The 18,490-nt window shown below is 44.5% G+C and overlaps 1 protein-coding gene and 1 pseudogene across 1 annotated transcript in view; one reads left to right on the forward strand and one right to left on the reverse strand.

Moving 5' to 3' along the window:
• Positions 1-4,292: 4,292 nt before the first annotated feature.
• The window catches only part of LOC129395010 (heterogeneous nuclear ribonucleoprotein C-like 2), a 31,735-nt gene continuing 17,537 nt past the window's right edge, over positions 4,293-18,490 (reverse strand). The window contains exon 2 of the mRNA XM_055105470.2: positions 4,293-5,386. Coding sequence (XP_054961445.2) covers positions 4,324-5,205 — 882 coding nt within the window. The 5' untranslated portion in view covers positions 5,206-5,386 and the 3' untranslated portion in view covers positions 4,293-4,323. The remainder of the gene's footprint in view (positions 5,387-18,490) is intronic.
• LOC129393892 (PRAME family member 2-like) lies at positions 6,822-9,880 on the forward strand (annotated as a pseudogene).

The following is an 18,490-nucleotide window of genomic DNA, read 5'->3' on the forward strand; positions in this document are numbered from 1 at the left end:
AAGTCATTTAATTATCAATATTAACCAACCTTCCAAAGGAAGGATAACAAACCTTATCATGAAGTTAGCATCCTCAATTGCTTCCCAACTGTGTATGAGAGCAGGTTGTACTATTATTTGGGATCCTTCCCTTTCATCTAAATGACTCCATAGCCAGTAATTGCTTTGGTTAGTGAGAGTGGCTACATTTTGAACAGGAGACCTTAGAAAGTGTTTGGTTTGAGTGGTGAAAGTACCTAACAATATAAAATACAGGTTTGAGAATTTTGTGTTAATACAAAACAAAACCAAGTCTCAGTCAATGGAAGAAGATCAAATGGAGTCTTGCTCCATTGTCTTGGAAAAGCTGTCTAACATGTGATGATGTCTGCTTCTAGGGAAGACTTTTCCTAGGGTATCTTTAAGTTTCAGTCATCTGGTACGGTCCCGTCCATTGCTGCTCATGCGCAGATTTCCCTTGGTGTCATTTCTAAAGGATGCAATCTCCAAATGCTAGGGCAGGAAGATCTAAGCATCACTGAAAGCCTCCTTCACCTACTGGAAATAGTCTTTGAAATTCTGCATCAAGGTCTTGCAGTATTAATTCATATTGTTACTGAATGATGGGCTCACTCTCCTAAGTGCATAGAACCCAATACTATGACACCATCTTTGAGAAAAGAAAAAAAGATTCGGCCAGGTGTGGTGGCTCATGCCTATAATCCCAGCACTTTAGGAGGCTGAGACAGGCAGATCCCGATGTCAGGGGTTCAAGACCAACCTGGCCAACATGGTGAAACCCCACTTCTGCCAAAAATAATAAAATTAGCTGGGTGTGGTGGTGTGTGCCTGTAATCCCAGCTACTTAGGTGGCTGAGGCAGGAGAACCCCTTGAACCCGGGAGGCAGAGGTTGCAGTGAGCCAAGGTAGCACCACTGTACTCCAGCCTGGGCAACAGAGACTCTGTCTCAAAAATAAATAATAATAATCCAGATTTCTTTGTCAGTTTAGCTAATTTTAGTTTAAAGATACCATTTGTTCACTCAACCTTTATAGAATACCAAGGATAATGAAGTTAATGCTAGTGTCATTGGATCTGTAAAATTTTATCTGTGTGATAACCTGCCCAGTAAACTGAATTCTCATACCATTAGAGATTTCTCCAGAATTGCCCCAGAAAGGAAGCACATTTTATAATCACTTATTTGCTATGACTGCATCATCAGCCTTTCTAAAAAGGTAAGCTACAACTCATCCTGAAAATGGAAACCCAATCACAAGAATTTTAGCCTTTTTACACGGCTCACTGTCATCATTTGTCCATGACAACCCCCCTTCTTGCAGCTATATATGTGTATGTCTACCTATTCATATCTATATCTATATCTATCTGTTTCCTTTTATTACCATTATTCACTTCCACTCCCCTTTCCATATATTGCCACTCTACTCTTTGACCTAGCCTTGAATTTGCATGTGACCTTATATAATATAAGTATATGGAAAGTATATAGAATATATACTTGCATTTTTATGTGTATTTATTTTAATCCACATATATGCTATAGCGTAGGGTGCTAGAGAAGAGGGCCTCACAATTAATTGTCCAGTCCCGGACACTTTGGAGAGTGAATGGACATGCTGTTATAATTATTATTAGTAGTATTTTTTGGAGATGGAATCTTGCTGTGTGGCCAGGCTGGAGTGCAAAGGTGCTATCTTGGCTCAATGCAACCTCCACCTCTCGGGTTCAACTGTTTTTCCTGCCTCAGCCTCCCAAGTACTTGAGAATACAGGTGCCTACCACCATGCCCGGCTATTTTTTGTATTTTTAGTAGAAATGGAGTTTCTCCATGTTGGCCAGGCTGGTCTCAAACTCCTGATCTCAGGTGATCCACCTGCCTCGGCTTCCCAAATTGCTGGGATTACAGGTATGAGCCACCATGCCCGGCCTCTCGCGTGCCTTTTTAAGTTGATGGGAAAATGACAGCCAGGATAATTTATGACCATAGTGAGAATTATTGGAAATCTTTAAGGCTGTTTTTCTTACAAAACCACAATGGTAGGATTAAACAGTCTGAATGGGACGCTAGCATGTAGAGCCTTCTAAACTCTCTTTCTCTCCTTTTTTGGGGAATTTGGGATCTGCCTACTGATTACAATTAATTGCACTTTTTTAACTGTTTGATTAAGATCTTTTTTTTTTCGACAGTCTGACTCTGCTGCCCAGGCTGGAGTACAGCACTGGTGTGAGCATGGCTCACTGCAGCATCAATCTTCTGGGTTCAAGGGATTCTCCCACCTCAGCCACCCAAGTAGCTGGGACTACAGATGCATGCCACCATGTGTAGGGAAAAGAAAGAGAGATCAGACTGTTACTGTGTCTATGTAGAAAAGGAAGACATAAGAAACTCCATTTTGACCTGTACCCTGAAGAATTGCTTTGCCCTGAGATGCTGCTAATCTGTAACTTTGCCCCAACCTTGAGCTCACAAAAACACGTGTTGCATGGAATCAAGGTTTAAGGGATCTAGGGCAGTGCAGGATGTGCCTTGTTAACAATATGTATACAGGCAATATGCTTGGTAAAATCATCGCCATTCTCCATTCTTGATAAACCAGGGGCACAATGCACTGTGGAAAGCCACAGGGACCTCTGCCCTGGAAAGCCGGGTATTGTCTAAGGTTTCTCCCCATGTGATAGCCTGAGATATGGCCTCTTGGGATGGGAGAGACCTGACCATCCCCCAGCCCAACTCCCGTGAAGGGTCTGTGCTGAGGAATATTAGTAAAAGAGGAAGGCCTCTGGCAGTTGAGAAAAGAGGAAGGCCTCTGTCTCCTGCCTGTCCCTGGGAATGGAATGTCTCGGTATAAAACCCAATTGTAGATTTGTTCTATTCTGAGATAGGAGACAAACTGTCCTGTATTGGGAGGTGAGACATGTTGGCAGCAATGCTGCTCTTTTATTCTTTACTCCACTGAGATGTTTGGGTGGAGAGAAGCGTACATCTGGCCTACATGCACATCCAAGCAGAGTACCTTCCCTTGAACTCATTTGTGACACAGATTCCTTTGCTCACGTTTTATGCTGAGCGCCGGTCCCCTGGGCCCCCTGTTCTTTCTCCATACTTTGTCTCTGTGTCTTATTTCTTTTCACAGTCTGTCGTCCCACCTGATGCGATATACCCACAGGTATGGAGAGGCTGCTCCCCTTCAACCATGCCCATCTCATTTTTTAAAAAAGAGGCAGGGCATTGGTGGCTCACTGGTGTAATCCCAGCCCTTTGGGAGGCCAAAGCAGGTGGATCACTTGAGGTTAGGAGTTTGAGACCAGCCTGGCCAACATGGTGAACTGCCATCTCTATCAAAAATATGAAAATGAGCTGCTCATGGTGGTGGGTGGCTATAATCCCAGCTACTCAGGAGGCTGAGGCATGAGAATCGCTTGAGCCTGGAAGGCAGAGGTTGGAGTGAGCTGAGATTGTGCCACTCCATTCCAGCCTGGGTAACAGAGTGAGCCTCCATCCCGCCCCTCAAAACAAATGTTTCGTAGAGACAGGGTTTTGCCATGTTGCCCAGGTTGGTCTCGAACCCCTGGGCTCAAATGATCCTCCCGCCTTGGCCTCCCAAAGTGTTGTAGTTACAGGCATGGGTCACTGCTCCCACCAAGAATTTTTTTTCTTTAAATTGCTGGTTTAATAAGGACTTGTTTATTTTGAGGAAAAAGGTCCCAAACATCAAGCTGTTCACAAAAACAACCCACAGTATCAACTTTAGAAAACACATTTGAAGACTAAAACACCAATTTTGTTTCTGAGGATGCATTTGACATGCCAACTCTCATTCACAAAAATACATTGTTAGATTTTTGTTGAACTGCCCCACACAGCACACTAATATGGGGTGTAACACACATACTTGTAACTCCAAGCTGCTTTCAGGAGCTACTCAACCGAATGAGATTGCCTTTGCAGTTAGGGAAGCAACTACTGAACTTATGTATGAAAGAAAAGAACCGTATTCCCTGCATAAAAAGAAATTATTTTGGAGACAGTTGATAAAAACCATACAACCTTTTTACTGTTAAGTCATAAAGAGGTGTCAAAATTAAAAGCAAAAATTACAGGGTAAGACTTAGGAAAACTACTAGGGGTGTCAAGGGAAGTGAAAATGGGACTAGGCGCAGGGCAATATGAATTAATGAATGTGGGAAGGACAAGGATGGGGAGAACAGTAAGCATGTGCTGAAGATACTAAGGGAGAGGTTCTGGTGAAAAATTTGTTGTTAGACAAGCTCCTAGGTAAAGAAACAATGGGATAAGATTTCTCAACCCCACTATGTGCTTAAGAGTCATCCTGGCCATTGGTGCTGTCTCTGTTATCCTCTCCTTCCTCAGCCTCTTTTTCATTATTCTTGATCAACTCTAGCTGGTTGTCCCCCTGATCTTCATTATCATCATCATCCAGTGGGTCCCCCTCCTCAGCAGAGTCTTCTGCACCCCCCTCAGACTCCATCTTCACATGAGTCTCATCGTTCTTCATGGAGCTACTGCTCTGCTCCTCTTCTGACTTAGCATTTTTCACCTCTACCTCTTGTTTGCTCTGTTCCTTTTCAATTTTTTCCAGGTTTTCCAGGAGAGAATCCACTTTCTGTTTTATCTGGGTCAACTCCTGCTTAATGGCCTGAAGGTCATCTCCTTTCAGCTTTCCAGACTTGGAAGATCCCCGCTTTCCACTCTTAGAATTGAAGCCACTTTTGCCCCTTCGTGAGGTGTTTCCTGATACGCGCTGACGTTTCGAGGGCACTACAGCCAGAGCAATGGGAGGAGGAGGAGGTACACGTGCTGGGAAACTGTACATCCCATCATAATAATGCCGTTGAAAGCCATAGTCCAAGTCAAAAGAGGAGCCGTACATCTCCGCTGCTGATCGTTTCACACCTGCGTTTCCTCGGTTCACTTTTGGCTCTTCAGCCAGGTTAATATCTACAACTTGGCTAGCAATCATTCTGCCATCCTCTCCTGCTACAGCAGCCCGGGCATTTTTCTCCTTATCATATTGAACGAAGGCAAAGCCCTTATGAACAGAGCAGCCCGCAATTTTGCCATACTTGGAAAAGATCACCTCCACATCCGATTTCTTGACAACAAGAGTGTTGAGATTCCCAATGAACACACGGGAGTTCATGGAGTGAGGATCCATCTTGTTGGTAACGTTGCTGGCCATTGTGTTGGATGATAAGGTTTCTCCAAAAGCCAAAAACAGGAGGCGGGAGGGAGAAGAGATTCGATTCTAAGTCTCCTACTGCCGGGTTCTACGTGGAGAAGCTGACTGCGGCTCGAGGCCAGAAATGTGGCCACAACAGCTCAGTCTTCCTCTCTTCACAAAATGGCTCCCAACAAGAATTCTGAAATGACGTAAAGAAAAGCACAATCAACATTTTTGAAATAAAGACAAAATCGCATTTAGAAAAAAAATCAAAGCTTGAAACAGTGCTCTAGAATAGCGTGGTAGCACTTTTACAGTTTCTGGTTAATTTTCTTTTTGAGATGGAGTTTCCCTATTGTTGCCCAGGCTGGAGTGCCATGGTGTGGTTTGGCTCACTGAAATTTCTGCCTCCTAGTTACATGTGATTCTCCTGCTTCAGCCTCCTGAGTAGCTTGGATTACAGGCACTCACCACCATGCCCAGCTAATTTTTGTATTTTTAGTAGACACGGGGTTTTGTCATGTTGGCCATGCTGGACTCAAACTCCTGACCTCAGGAGATCTGCCCACCTCAGACTCCCAAAGTGCTGGGATTACAGGAGTGAGCCAGCACGCCCAGCTACAGTTAGCATTTCTATACATACCTTCCAAATGCTGTGGAATACCATCACACCACTTTTACAGTTCCAGTGAATTAGTTTGTTTTTTTCTGCGATGTACTCTGAGTGTGTCACCCAGACTGGAGTGCAGGGCCCTGAGCTGGGCTCCCTGGAAACTCTGCCTCTGGGCTTCAAGTGATTCTCCTTCCTCTGCCTCCAGAGTAGCTAGGATTACAGTCATGCATGACCACATCTGGCTAATATTTAAATTAATTAATTTATCAATTTGTTTATTTTTGAGTCAGAGTCCAACTCTGTCACCCAGGCTGGAGTGCAGTGGTACGATGTCGGCTCACTGCAACCTCTGCCTTCTGGAGTCAAATGATTCTTAATTTTTGTATATTTAGTAGAGACATGGTTTCATTATGTAGGCCAGGCTGTTCTCGAACTCCTGACCTCAAGTGATCTGCCTGCCTTGGTGTCCAGCAGTGTTGGGATTACAGACATGAGCCACAGCACCTGGTCCATTTCTGGTAGAAAATTTTCAAAATAAAAAATAATGGCATCGATTTTAGGGAGTCCCTTTAGTGTTCCCCCAGCATGTTCATGGTGTAAACTGAGAATGGAGGCTGTCTGGGCCCACGGGACACTCATTCTGAATGCTTTAGGGTGGTAAGTGACAAGAAATTTTTCCTCAAAGAGGTAGAGCTTGGATTTCAGGATCCTCAGTGGCACTGTCCAGTGGTTCTGGGATTCAGTGGAGCGAAGGATGAAAATTAATGGGTCAATGGTCTCTTTGACCCCTCCTTCCTTGGTGTTTGGAAGATATTCTTCCTGGTTTCCTTGGAAGCAGGAGAAGAAGTATAGATGTGAGGCCACCAAGCACAGTGGAATTGGGGTAAAGTGGTAATTTTTCTACCTCTACCAGAGCAATGATATTGGTCCTAGGGGAAGATGAGGTGATTGTGTTTGCCCTGAGAGTGATACATTTTCCCTGGATTTGTCTTCTAGAGATTTTTCTTGAAGATTCATCAGGATGAGCATCCAGGCCCCACCGAGACTCCTGGAGCTGGCAGGGCAGAGCCTGCTAAGAGACCAGGCCTTGGCCATCTCTGCTGTGGAGGAGCTGCCCAGGGTGCTCTATCTCCCACTCTTCATGGAGGCCTTCAGCAGGAGACACCTCCAGACTCTGACGGTGATGGTGCAGGCCTGGCCCTTCACCTGCCTCCCTCTGGGATCGCTGATGAAGACGCTTCATCTGGAGCCGTTGAAAGCATTGCTGGAAGGGCTTCATATGCTGCTTACACAGAAGGATCGCCCCAGGTGAGGTGACCCAGGAGGGCTGATAGATAGGGCTTAGGTGTCCAGGGAAAGAACAGCAGGGTCAGGCAGAGAAGTAACCCAAGTGTGGCCCAGAGTCTTATGATGGTGTTGGCGAGGAAGCTCAGGGAGGCTTTGGCCATTGTCCAGATCCTCAGAGAAAGGACTGCTCACCATACAGGGTCCACTGTGGGAACAGAAACCGGCTTTTACTCAGGGGAAGGTAAAGGGAATAGAAGTGGGGACCAGTCAGAATCCAAAGGGAAAAGGGATTGAGAAAAGACAAAGAGAACAGGGAGCACTGAGGACAGGAGCAACTGATTTATGGGATGAGAATGAAAGCAAAGGTCAGGGATGAGTCCTTCTAAATTCTGAGCCTCTCCCTTACTTTATCCATAGGAGGTGGAAACTTCAAGTGCTGGATTTGCGGGATGTTGATGAGAATTTCTGGGCCATATGGCCTGGAGCCTGGGCCCTGTCCTGCTTCCCAGAGGCCATGAGTAAGAGGCAGACAGCAGAGGACTGTCCAAGGATGGGAGAGCACCAGCCCTTAAAGGTGTTCATAGACATCTGCCTCAAGGAAATACCCCAGGATGAATGCCTGAGATACCTCTTTCAGTGGGTTTACCAAAGGAGAGGTTTAGTACACCTGTGCTGTAGTAAGCTGGTCAATTATCTAATGTCAATTAAATATCTCAGAAAGTCATTGAAAATAATGTGCACATGTACCCTAAAACTTGAAGTATAATGAAAAAAAAAGAAAATAATATACCTGAATAGTATTGAGGAGCTGGAAATTCACAACACGTGCTGGCCACATCTGATAAGAAAGCTTCGTTGTTACCTGAAGGGGATGAAGACTCTTGGCAAACTCGTTTTCTCCAGGTGCCATCATTACACGTCAGATAATGAACTCCAGGGATGGTTAGTCGCCAAATTCAGCTCTGTGTTCCTCAGGCTGGAACACCTCCAGTTGCTTAAAATAAAATTGATCACCTTCTTCAGTGGGCACCTGGAACAGCTGATCAGGTGAGAAAGGATTGTGCACTTTGTATGCAGACCACAGCACAGACTTGTTCTGTTACAGCAAACACTAGAAGGCATGTACTGTGTGCCAGCCAGTGGCAACGTCACAGTGAAGGGGACACCAGAATGTCAACACATTGTCCCATTCAGTGTTCCATGTCCTGGAGTGGCTATCACAGGATCACTGCAATAAGGGCAGAGGGGTCACCTGGGGTAGAAGCTAGAGAGGGACATCATGTACAAGCTAGTTAGTGGGGGTTTCAGCTCTATTGGGGGTGCACGTGTGAATTTCCTGTTACAAAGTGTGTTTCAAGTTGATATGATGTCAAAGAGATAATAGAGGAGGGTATGAAAGGAGGGAAAGCACATCAAACCTGTCCATTTCACAATAGAAGGTCTGTCCTCACCAGCTTAGTGATCACGAAGGATCCTGTCTCTAATTCCCTGTTTGTAAAAGGTTGTTTTGAACTCCAGGAAAGGTAATTGACATGGGAAATGTGTGCTTCGGGGATGGAGGTGAGGGAGTAGGCATGGGAGTGGTAAAAAGTGACAGTTGGTTTGCAGATGCAGGCATGTCAGGGAGCCCCTGCTGACATGTAGTCCTAGCTGATGTCCCTAGACCTTGCTCAGTTGAGTTCTTTGTGCACATCTCCCACCGGGTACCTGTGGCCCAGAGATGAAGTTTTCTGCTAAAAGATGAAAAAAAAAGGCTTTAGAGATTTCATGGCCTTGAGCCAATCACACAAGCAATGGTGAAAGGGCTGAGGCTAAAATGGGACGGCCCCTGAACGATCAGGGTCCTCATGATGCAGCAACTTGCATGAGGACCATCATCAGATGGTGGCAACAAACTTGTGTTTGGTTGAAGCAGGTATTTTCCTTGAGGTTATTCCCCACTACCTTCATCTAACTGGTACCATTGCCCAGAACTAACTTCTTGATCTCCACAGGTGCCTCCAGAACCCCTTGGAGAACTTGGAATTAACTTGTGGCAACCTATTGGAAGAGGATGTGAAGTGTCTCTCCCAGTTCCCAAGCCTCGGTTACCTAAAGCATCTGAATCTCAGCTACGTGCTGCTGTTCCGCATCAGTCTTGAACCCCTAGGAGCTCTGCTAGAGAAAATTGCTGCCTCTCTTGAGACCCTCGTGTTGGAGGGCTGTCAGATCCACTACTCCCAACTCAGTGCCATCCTGCCTGGCCTGAGCCACTGCTCCCAGCTCACCACCTTCTACTTTGGCAGAAATTGCATGTCTATTGACGCCCTGAAGGACCTGTTGCGCCACACCCGTGGGCTGAGCAAGTTAAGCCTGGAGACATATCCTGCCCCTGAGGAGAGTTTGAATTCCTTGGTTCGTGTCATTTGGGAGATCTTCACCCCACTTCGGGCTGAGCTGATGTGTACACTGAGGGAAGTCAGGCAGCCCAAGAGGATCTTCATTGGCCCCACCCCCTGCCCTTCCTGTGGCTCATCACCGTCTGAGGAACTGGAGCTCCATCTTTGCTGCTAGGGAAGGCGTGCCCAGTGGGGTAGAGAAATCCAAAGTTCTCTTCCAGGCACTTGGACACTAAAATCTACTATGTAGGTGCAAACTATTTTTCTCTTTTCTTATTTATTTCATTTTTTAATAATTCCAAAATTTTTATTAAAGACAATTTGAGACAGGGTTTCTCTGTGTTGCTCTGGGATCCTCCTGCCTCCGCTGGGCTTATGGGATCCTCCTGCCTCAGCTTCCTAAAGTGCTGGGATTACTGGCATGAGTGACTGTGTCCAGGCCACATGCAACTTAAAGGAAGCACAGGGAAGTGCTCAGTGTGAGGGAAAAAAACATAACAGCAGGGGGCAAGGCTGAAGGAAAATATTGAGGTGACATCAATGAGAACTTCAGGGACCCGTGTCCTACAGAGTCGGAAAGAGAAGCTAAAGTTCTACAGTGATGAGAATGTTATCCCTGCAAGGATGGTTACCAAGGAATATCAGAAATAAAGAGCCCCTGAATGAAAACTTTTAACCTGTTGTAGCAATTTATCCACCAGAAATATCTAGTTATTGAGTTACTGATGGAAAAATAATGAAATACTACTTTGTCTGTGATTGAGTTTCAGCTGTAGAACATCAAAGCAACCAAATAAAATTTGATCATTTTAAGTATTTCCCACCCATTCTTGTTCTTTGTTTTGTTTTGGAGACAATATCTCAGTTTGTCATTTAGGCTGGAGTGCAGTGGTGCAATCTGGGCTCATTGCAATCCTTTCCTTCAGGGCTCAAGTGATTCTTGTGCCTCAACCACTCAAATAGCTGGGACTGCAGGCACGTTCCACCAAGACTGGCTGATTTTTGTATTTTTAATAGAGATGGGGTTTTTCCATGTTGATCAGCCTGGTCTCAAGATCCTGGCTTTGAGTGATCCACTGACCTTGGCCTCCCAAAGCGCTGGGAAAACAGGCATACAGATGATCTCCACCCATTCTTTACTTCTCTTCAGTCATCAGTTTTTTTCTTACTTTTTTGCCCAAGGGGAGCAGCTCGGTCAGGCGCGAAGGGACGGGCAGAGAGGGGCCCCAAGGAGAAGATAGGAATGGGGTGGTGCCACGCTCGCACAAGATGTGCGGATGCCAGGCCCAGAAGGCATACCTGGGGCCATCCATTAGGGGGCCAGGGTGAGAAGCAGAAATGGCACCTGTTTCAAGGACCTGGCCAGCTATCTGGCCACTGTGCCCATCCTGCTAACAGTGTCAAGCTCCCAGGTCTTGAAGGGAGGTTCTATGCAGATCCACCCCATGCTGTGTTTCTGAGATCCGCCCCCCATAGGGGTGACCAGCCCGATTGCTGGGCCTGGGAACCATGAACCACTCCTGGAAGCACCCCCGTTGACTGGGTCATGAGGCAGGCCTGTGCTCCATTTCCCTGAGGCAGCCAGCTGTGCCACCCACACCCTCTCATGGCAAAATGGAACCTTGTCCCAGGTCTGGAGTCTCCACCACAGCCTCTACTTCACTGCTCACTGCCTGCTGTTAGCCTGCAAGCTCCTGGATGATAGTGCAGTTGGGGCTGGTTAAACCACACCCAGGAGCATTGGGTTTGTTTGTGCGGGGTTGGCCAGAGCTGCTGTGTACCTGCTTCTCAACTGTCACTTCTGCAGGGAAACACAGAGAAAGGGCACAGCCAAGGCTGCGTACACTTCAGAGCTGATGGGAGCCTGGGACAAGAGGGAGTCCTGGTCCTCCTGAGTTGGCAGGGCAGTAGCTCCAAAGATGCAACTGAAGCTGTCCAGGTCACAGTTACCAAATGAGGTCCCCCAGTACTCTCGAGGGTCCAGGAGATCCCCCCTTCTCCTGCAGCTTGGGGGTGTCCGCTCTCACTGCCTCATCTCTCATGGCACCTGCTCTAATTTTGGAGTGTGGTTGTGGTCAAGCCCAGATGCTGTCACAGCCCAGGCGGGTCTGTGCACACTCGGGTCAGTGCTGATGCACCATCCCACTGCTGTCTTGAACCCTCTGGACTTTGGGCCTTGATGAGTGTAGGAGGGAGGCTGAGGGGTGTTGCGGACTGATCAGCACTGGTCTTTGGATGCTCCTTGGTACAAGTGACCTGGACTCCATGGTTGGTGGTGGGAGGCAGACAGAATCCTGGACAGGAAGGTGAGGGTCACTGGTGAAGCTCCACCTTCTGATCAAGGAGGGCATGAAGCCCGTGGGCTGGGCCACCAGTCCTATGGACCAGAGTGGGAACATGTGTTGCCTTTTCTGTGCCTGCTCATGGCCACCTATGACCCAATGAGTGCATACTTTCTCCTGTCTGATGTCAAAAAAACCCCAGACTCAGGGAGAACATTAGGAAGACCAGTGGCAGAGAGGAACTACCCACTGTTGGGATGATTTTCCTGTAGAGACAAGCAACCCACTCCGGGTCCTTTTCTCTGCTGAGAGCTGTAGAGATGATGAGATGACTTTCCTGCAGAGAGCAGCAACCCACTCCAGGGCCTCCTCTCTACTGAGAGCTGTGGTGATGATGGAATAACCTGCCAGGAGGGAGGGGTCACGCACCCCAGGGCCTCCTCTCTGCTCAGAGCTAAACACTCATCAGGACGCCCTGGCTGTAGAAAGAAGTTACCCACTGTGGGTCTCTGAGCTATTCTATTGCTCAGTAAAGCTCCTCTTTATCTCACTCACCCTCCACTTGCCTGCATATTTCACTCTTCCTGGTCACAGGACAAAAACTTGAGACCCGCCTAATGGTGGGGTAAAAGAGCAATAACACAAATAAAGCTGAAACATGCCCCTTGCTCACCAAATTGTAGGTGAAGAGAAAAAGAGAAGAGCGACTACTCTTCCAGGAGCCCAGATGTGGGAGCTTCCTGAGCCAGGGCTGTGACTCCCTTTTGGGGGTTCTGCAGTTCCTGGCATTTCCAAGCTTTCAGTGTTGGTGTCACTGTGTATTCCAGTGACAACCATGGAAGCTGTTTGTGCTGTGCCTGATTCATTTGCAGCCTTGCAGAAATCTGGCACCCATGCTGGCACCTGGAGCTGCCCATCCCACTGCTGCAGCAGCAGCAGCCGGTGACCGTCCAAAGTGGCCAGACCCCCTGCTCACTCACACACCCCTCACCACTCCAGCCCTGACCCGCCCTTAATAGGCATGTGCTCCAGGCCTGAAACATGAGCCAAGCATAGTCTACCAGGCTGCATGGGCAGAACGAACCCAGTGAACCCCATCAAAACTCTGGCAAAGGTGCCCCCAGCCACAGAGGTTTCTGGCCAGAAGAGTCACATTCCAAGGATTCCAGAAGAGAAAATTACTTAAACACAAAGAAAGACAATAAGAAAAGGATGGAAGAGAGAAGTCTCTAAACAACCAAAAAACAAGAAATGAAATGGGAGCACTAAGCCTTTATCAATAAAAACAATGAATATAATTTATCTCAATTCTGCAAGTGAAAGGCATAGGGTCTTTGAATGAGTAAAAAAATACGACCCTACTATAGGCTGTTTTCCAGAAACTCAATTCACCTATAAGCATACATGTAGATGGAAAGTGAAGGGGTAGAATAAGATATTCCATGCAACTGGAAACCAAAAACAGCAAGAGTAGCTGTACTTATATCAGGTAAAATAGATGCCAAATCTCACAATGCACTCAGGTAAAACAGAATACAAATCTGAGCTTGTAAAATAATAGACTACGCTTACACAAACTATGCCTAGAAAGAACATACATCAAAATAATAGAAGCCAAAAATGACAAATCCACATGCAACATCATATTGAATGAAGAAACGTTGAAAGTATTCCTGCTAGGAACTATAAGCAGACAAAAATGCTCACTTTATCCACTTGTAATCAACATAGGACTGAAAATTTTTGTCAGAGCAATCTGGTAAGCAAAAGGAATAAAGTATAATTAAATTGGAAAGAAGGAAGTGAAACTACCTGTGTTTGCCAATGATGTGATCATATGTGCTTAGAAAACTGGAAAGATTCCACCAAGACTCGTAGATGCGATAAGTGAATTCACTTAAATCTCAGGTACAAAATGAATATGTACAAATCAGTACCACTGTTTGATACCAACAACAAGCAAGCTGAGAATCAATTCAAGAACTCCATCCCTTCACAATAGTTGCAAAACAACAACAAAAACAGTGACAATAACAAAAACAACCTAGGAATACACTTAACCATTAGGTAAAGGATCTCTATCAGATGAACTACAAGACACTGCTGAAAAAAATCATAGACAACAAAAAAGTAGAAAAACATCCCATGCTCATGGATTGACAGACACAATATTGTGAAAATGACCACACTGCCCAAAGCAATCTAAAAACTGCAAACATCAAACATCAATCTAAAAACGTCAGTCTAAAAATTTCATACACCAAAATACAAACACCATTTTCACAAGATTAAAAAAAGAATCCTAAGATTCATATGGAGATGAAAAAGAGGCTGAAGAGCCAAAGCAATCCTAAGCAAAATGAACAAATATGGAGGCATCACATTACCTGACTTCAATTTATACAGTAAGGCAATAGTAAGCAAAACTGCGTGGTGCCAGTATGAAGGTGGAGACATAGACCAATGGAATGGAATAGAGAACCCCGGAATAAAGCCACATACTTACAACCCAGCGGTAGGACTGCTGCTTCTCAGTTTGTGCTGAGTGATGCCCCTTGGGGATATGGGGCCAAAGTTACTGGATTTTTCCCCCAAGAAAACCAGAGAGTGAATTGGGATATCCTGTGTGATTTTTAGACTGACTATTGCCATAGTTCTTAGGTCGTCTCCAGGTGCCCAGGGACTCAATCACCAACCAGTGTCCACATTCTTGTCACCGCTGCAAGAAAGAGTTTAGGAAGTAGGCAGAATGAAGCAAAAGGCAAGAAGTGTCTATTGCAAAGCAAAGGAACACACTCAAGAGAGGGCTTATTCAGGAGAGCGAGTCAGGTACAAGAGAGTTTGGGTTTCTAATTTTATAGGATTTCTAAGGAGAGGTGGAAATAATCATTAGGATTTTAAGAAAAAATGGTGAAGTTTCCTTAGAACTGAGGTGTCACTTATTTATTTATTTATTTATTTATTTATTTATTTATTTATTTATTTATGTTTTGAGATGGAGTTTCGCTCTTGTTGCCCAGGCTGGAGTGCAATGGCGCGATCTTGGCTGACTGCAACCTCTGCCTCCCGGGTTCAAGCAATACTCCTGCCTCAGCTTCTGGAGTAGCTGGGGTTACAGACATGCACCACCACACTCGGCTAATTTTGTATTTTTAGTAGAGACGAGATTTCTCCATGTTGGTCAGGGTGGTCTCAAACTCCCGACACCAGGTGATCCGCCTGCCTCAGGTTCCCAAAATGTTGGGATTACAGGCATGAGCCACTGCACCTGGCTAGGTGTTAACTATTTTTATACTAAATATGGGCATTCTCAGAACCGTCCTGGCGCTGGTGTGTGACTTACTGTCATAATAGGTGTATAATTAGGCCTGGGGTAGGGCAAGGGTCAAACCCAGTGCCATGTCTGACCAATTCAGTGTCAGCCAGCATAGCCCCTTCATGCTTGTTCGGATCTTATTGGTCAAGGCTTATCCTTATTCTTGCAGCTAATTTTACAAGCTCTTTTCTTGCTGCTATATGAAATCACTGCTTGATATTTTCATGCTTCTCCTGTGACCAGCCAGCTTTCCTATTTTATGGGTATTTCCTTTCTTCTCCCTTCCCTTCCCTTCCCTTCGCTTCACCTCCTCTCCTCTCCCCTCCCCTCCACTGTCTTGTCTTTTCTTTTCTCTGTCTTTCTTTCTTTCTTTCTTTCTTTCTTTCTTTCTTTCTTTCTTTCTTTCTTTCTTTCTTTCTTTCTTTCTCTCTCTCTCTCTCTTTCTATCTTTCTTTCTTCTTTCCACTTTAAGTTCTGTGGTACATGTGCAGAATGTGCAGTTTTGTTACATACGTATACACATGCCATGGTGGTTTGCTGCACCCATCAACCCGTCATCTACATTAGGTATTTCTCCTAATGCTACCCCTCTCCTAGCCCTCCACACCCCGAGAGGCCCTGATGTGTAATGTTCCCCTATCTGTGACCATGAGTTCTCATTGTTCAACTCCCACTTATGTGGTGTTTTGGTTTACTGTTCCTGTGTTAGTTTGCTGAGAATGATGGTTACTAGCTTCATCCATGTCCCTGCAAAGGAAATGAACTTATTTTTTATGGTTGCATAGTATTCCATGATGTATATGTGCCACATTTGCTTTATCCAGTCTATCATTGATGGGCATTTGGGTTGGTTCCAAGTCTTTGCTGTTGTGAATAGTGCTGCAATAAACATACTTGTGCATGTGTCTTTATAGTAGAAGGATTTATAATCCTTTGGATATATATCCAGTAAAGGGATTGCTGGATCAAATGGTATTTCTGGTTCTAGATCCTTGAGGAATTGCCACACTGTCTTCCACAATGGTTGAACTAATTTACACTCCCACCAACAGTGTCAAAGCATTCCTATTTCTCCACATCCTTTCCAGCATCTGTTGTTTCCTGACTTTTTAATGATCACCATTCTAACTGGCCTGAGATGGTATCTCACTGTGGTTTTGATTTGCATTAGAGAAATGCAAATCAAATGACCAGTAGTGATGAACATTTTTTCATATGTTTGTTGGCTGGATAAATGGTTTTCTTGGAGAGTTGTCTGTTAGTATCCTTCACCCACTTTTTGACAGGGTTGTTTGTTTTTTTCTTGTAAATTTGCTTAAGTTCCTTGTAGATTCTGGATATTAGTCATTTGTCTGATGGATAGATTGCAAAGAATTTTCCCATTCTATAGGTTGCCTGTTGACTCTGATGATAGTTTCTTTTGCTGTGCAAAAGCCTTTATTATAATTAGATCCCATTTGTCAATTTTGGCTTTTGTTGCCATTGGTTTTAGCGTTTTAGCCATGAAGTCTTTGCCCATGCCTATGTCCTGAATGGTATCACCTAGGTTTTCTTCTAGGGTTTTTATGGCTTTAGGTCTTACATTTAAATCTTTAATCCATCTTGAGTTAATTTTCGTATACGGTGAAAGGAAGGGGTTCAGTTTCAGTTTTCTGCATATGGCTAGCCAGTTTTCCCAACACCATTTATTAAATAGGGAATCCTTTCCCCATTGGCTGTTTTTGTCAGGTTTGTCAAAGATCAGATGGTTGTAGATGTGTGGCATTATTTCTGAGTCCTCTGTTCTGTTCCATTGGTCTACATATCTGTTTTGATAACTGTACCATGTTGTTTTGGTTACTGTAGCCTTGTCGTATAGTTTGAAGTCAGGTAGCGTGATGCCTCCAGCTTTGTTCTTTTTGCTTAGGATTGTGTTGTGTATACAGGTTCTTTTTTGCTTCCATATGAAGTTTTAAGTAGTTTTTTCTAATTCTGTGAAGAAACTCCATTAGAGCTTGATGGGGATAGCATTGAATCTATAAATTACTTTGGGCAGTATGGCCATTTTCATGATATTGATTCTTCAGACCCATGAGCATGGAATGCTTTTCCATGTGTTAGTGTCCTCTCTTATTTCCTTAAGCAGTGGTTTGTAGTTCTCCTTGAAGAGGTCCTTCACATCCCTTTTAAGTTGTATTCCTATGTATTTTATTTTCTTTTAGCAATTGTGAATGGGAGTTCACTCATGCTTGGCTCCCCGTTTGTCTATTGTTGATGTATAGGAATGATTTTGATTTTTGCATATTGATTTTGTATCCTGAGACTTTGTTGAAGTTGCTTATCAGCTTTAGGAGATTTTGGGCTGAGACGATGGGGTTTTCTAAATATACAATCATGTCATCTGCAAACAGAGACAATTTGACTTCCTCTCTTCCTATTTGAATACTTTTTATTTCTTTCTCTTGCCTGATTGCCCTGGCCAGAACTTCCAATACTATGTTGAATAGGAGTGGTGAGAGAGGGCATCCATGCATTGTGCTGGTTTTCAAAGGGAATGCTTCTAGCTTTTGCCCATTCTGTATGATATTGGCTGTGGTTTGGTCATAAATGGCTCTTATTATTTTTACATATGTTCCATCAATACCTAGTTTATCCAGAGTTTTTAGCCTGAAAGGGTGTTGAATTTTATCGAAGGCCTTTTCTGCACATATTGAAATAATCATGTGGTTTTTGTCATTGGTTCTGTTTATGTGATGGATTACGTTTATTGATTTGCGTAAGTGGAACCAGCCTTGCGTATCAGGGATGAAGCCGACTTGATATTGGTGGATAAGCTTTTTGATGTGCTGCTGGATTCGGTTTGCCAGTATTTTATTGAGGATTTTTGCATCGATGTTCATCAGTGATATTGGTCTAAAATTCTGTTTTTTTGTTGTGTCTCTGTGAGGCTTTGGTGTCAGGATGATGCTGGCCTCATAAAATGAGTTAGGGAGGTTTCCCTCTTTTTCTATTAAGTGGAATAGTTTCAGAAGGAATGGTACCAGCTCCTCCTTGTACCTCTGGTAGAATTCGACTGTGAATCCATCTGGTCCTGGACTTTTTTTGGTTGGTAAGCTATTAATTATTTCCTCAATTTCAGAGCCTGTTATTGGTCTATTCAGAGATTCACCTTCTTCCTGGTTTATTCTGGGGAGGGTGTATGTGTTGAGGAATTTATCCATTTCTTCTAGATTTTCTAGTTTATTTGCATAGAGGTGTTTATAGTATTCTCTGATGGTAGTTTGTATTTCTGTGGGATCCGTAGTGATATGCCCTTTATCATTTTTTATTGCGTCTATTTGATTCTTCTATCTTTTCTTCTTTATTAGTCTTGCTAGCAGTCTATCAATTCTGTTGATCTTTTCAAAAAACCAGCTCCTGGATTCATTGATTTTTTGAAGGGGTTTTT

Source organism: Pan paniscus, chromosome 1, assembly GCF_029289425.2.
Source record: "Pan paniscus chromosome 1, NHGRI_mPanPan1-v2.0_pri, whole genome shotgun sequence".
Taxonomy (NCBI): Eukaryota; Metazoa; Chordata; class Mammalia; order Primates; family Hominidae; genus Pan; species Pan paniscus.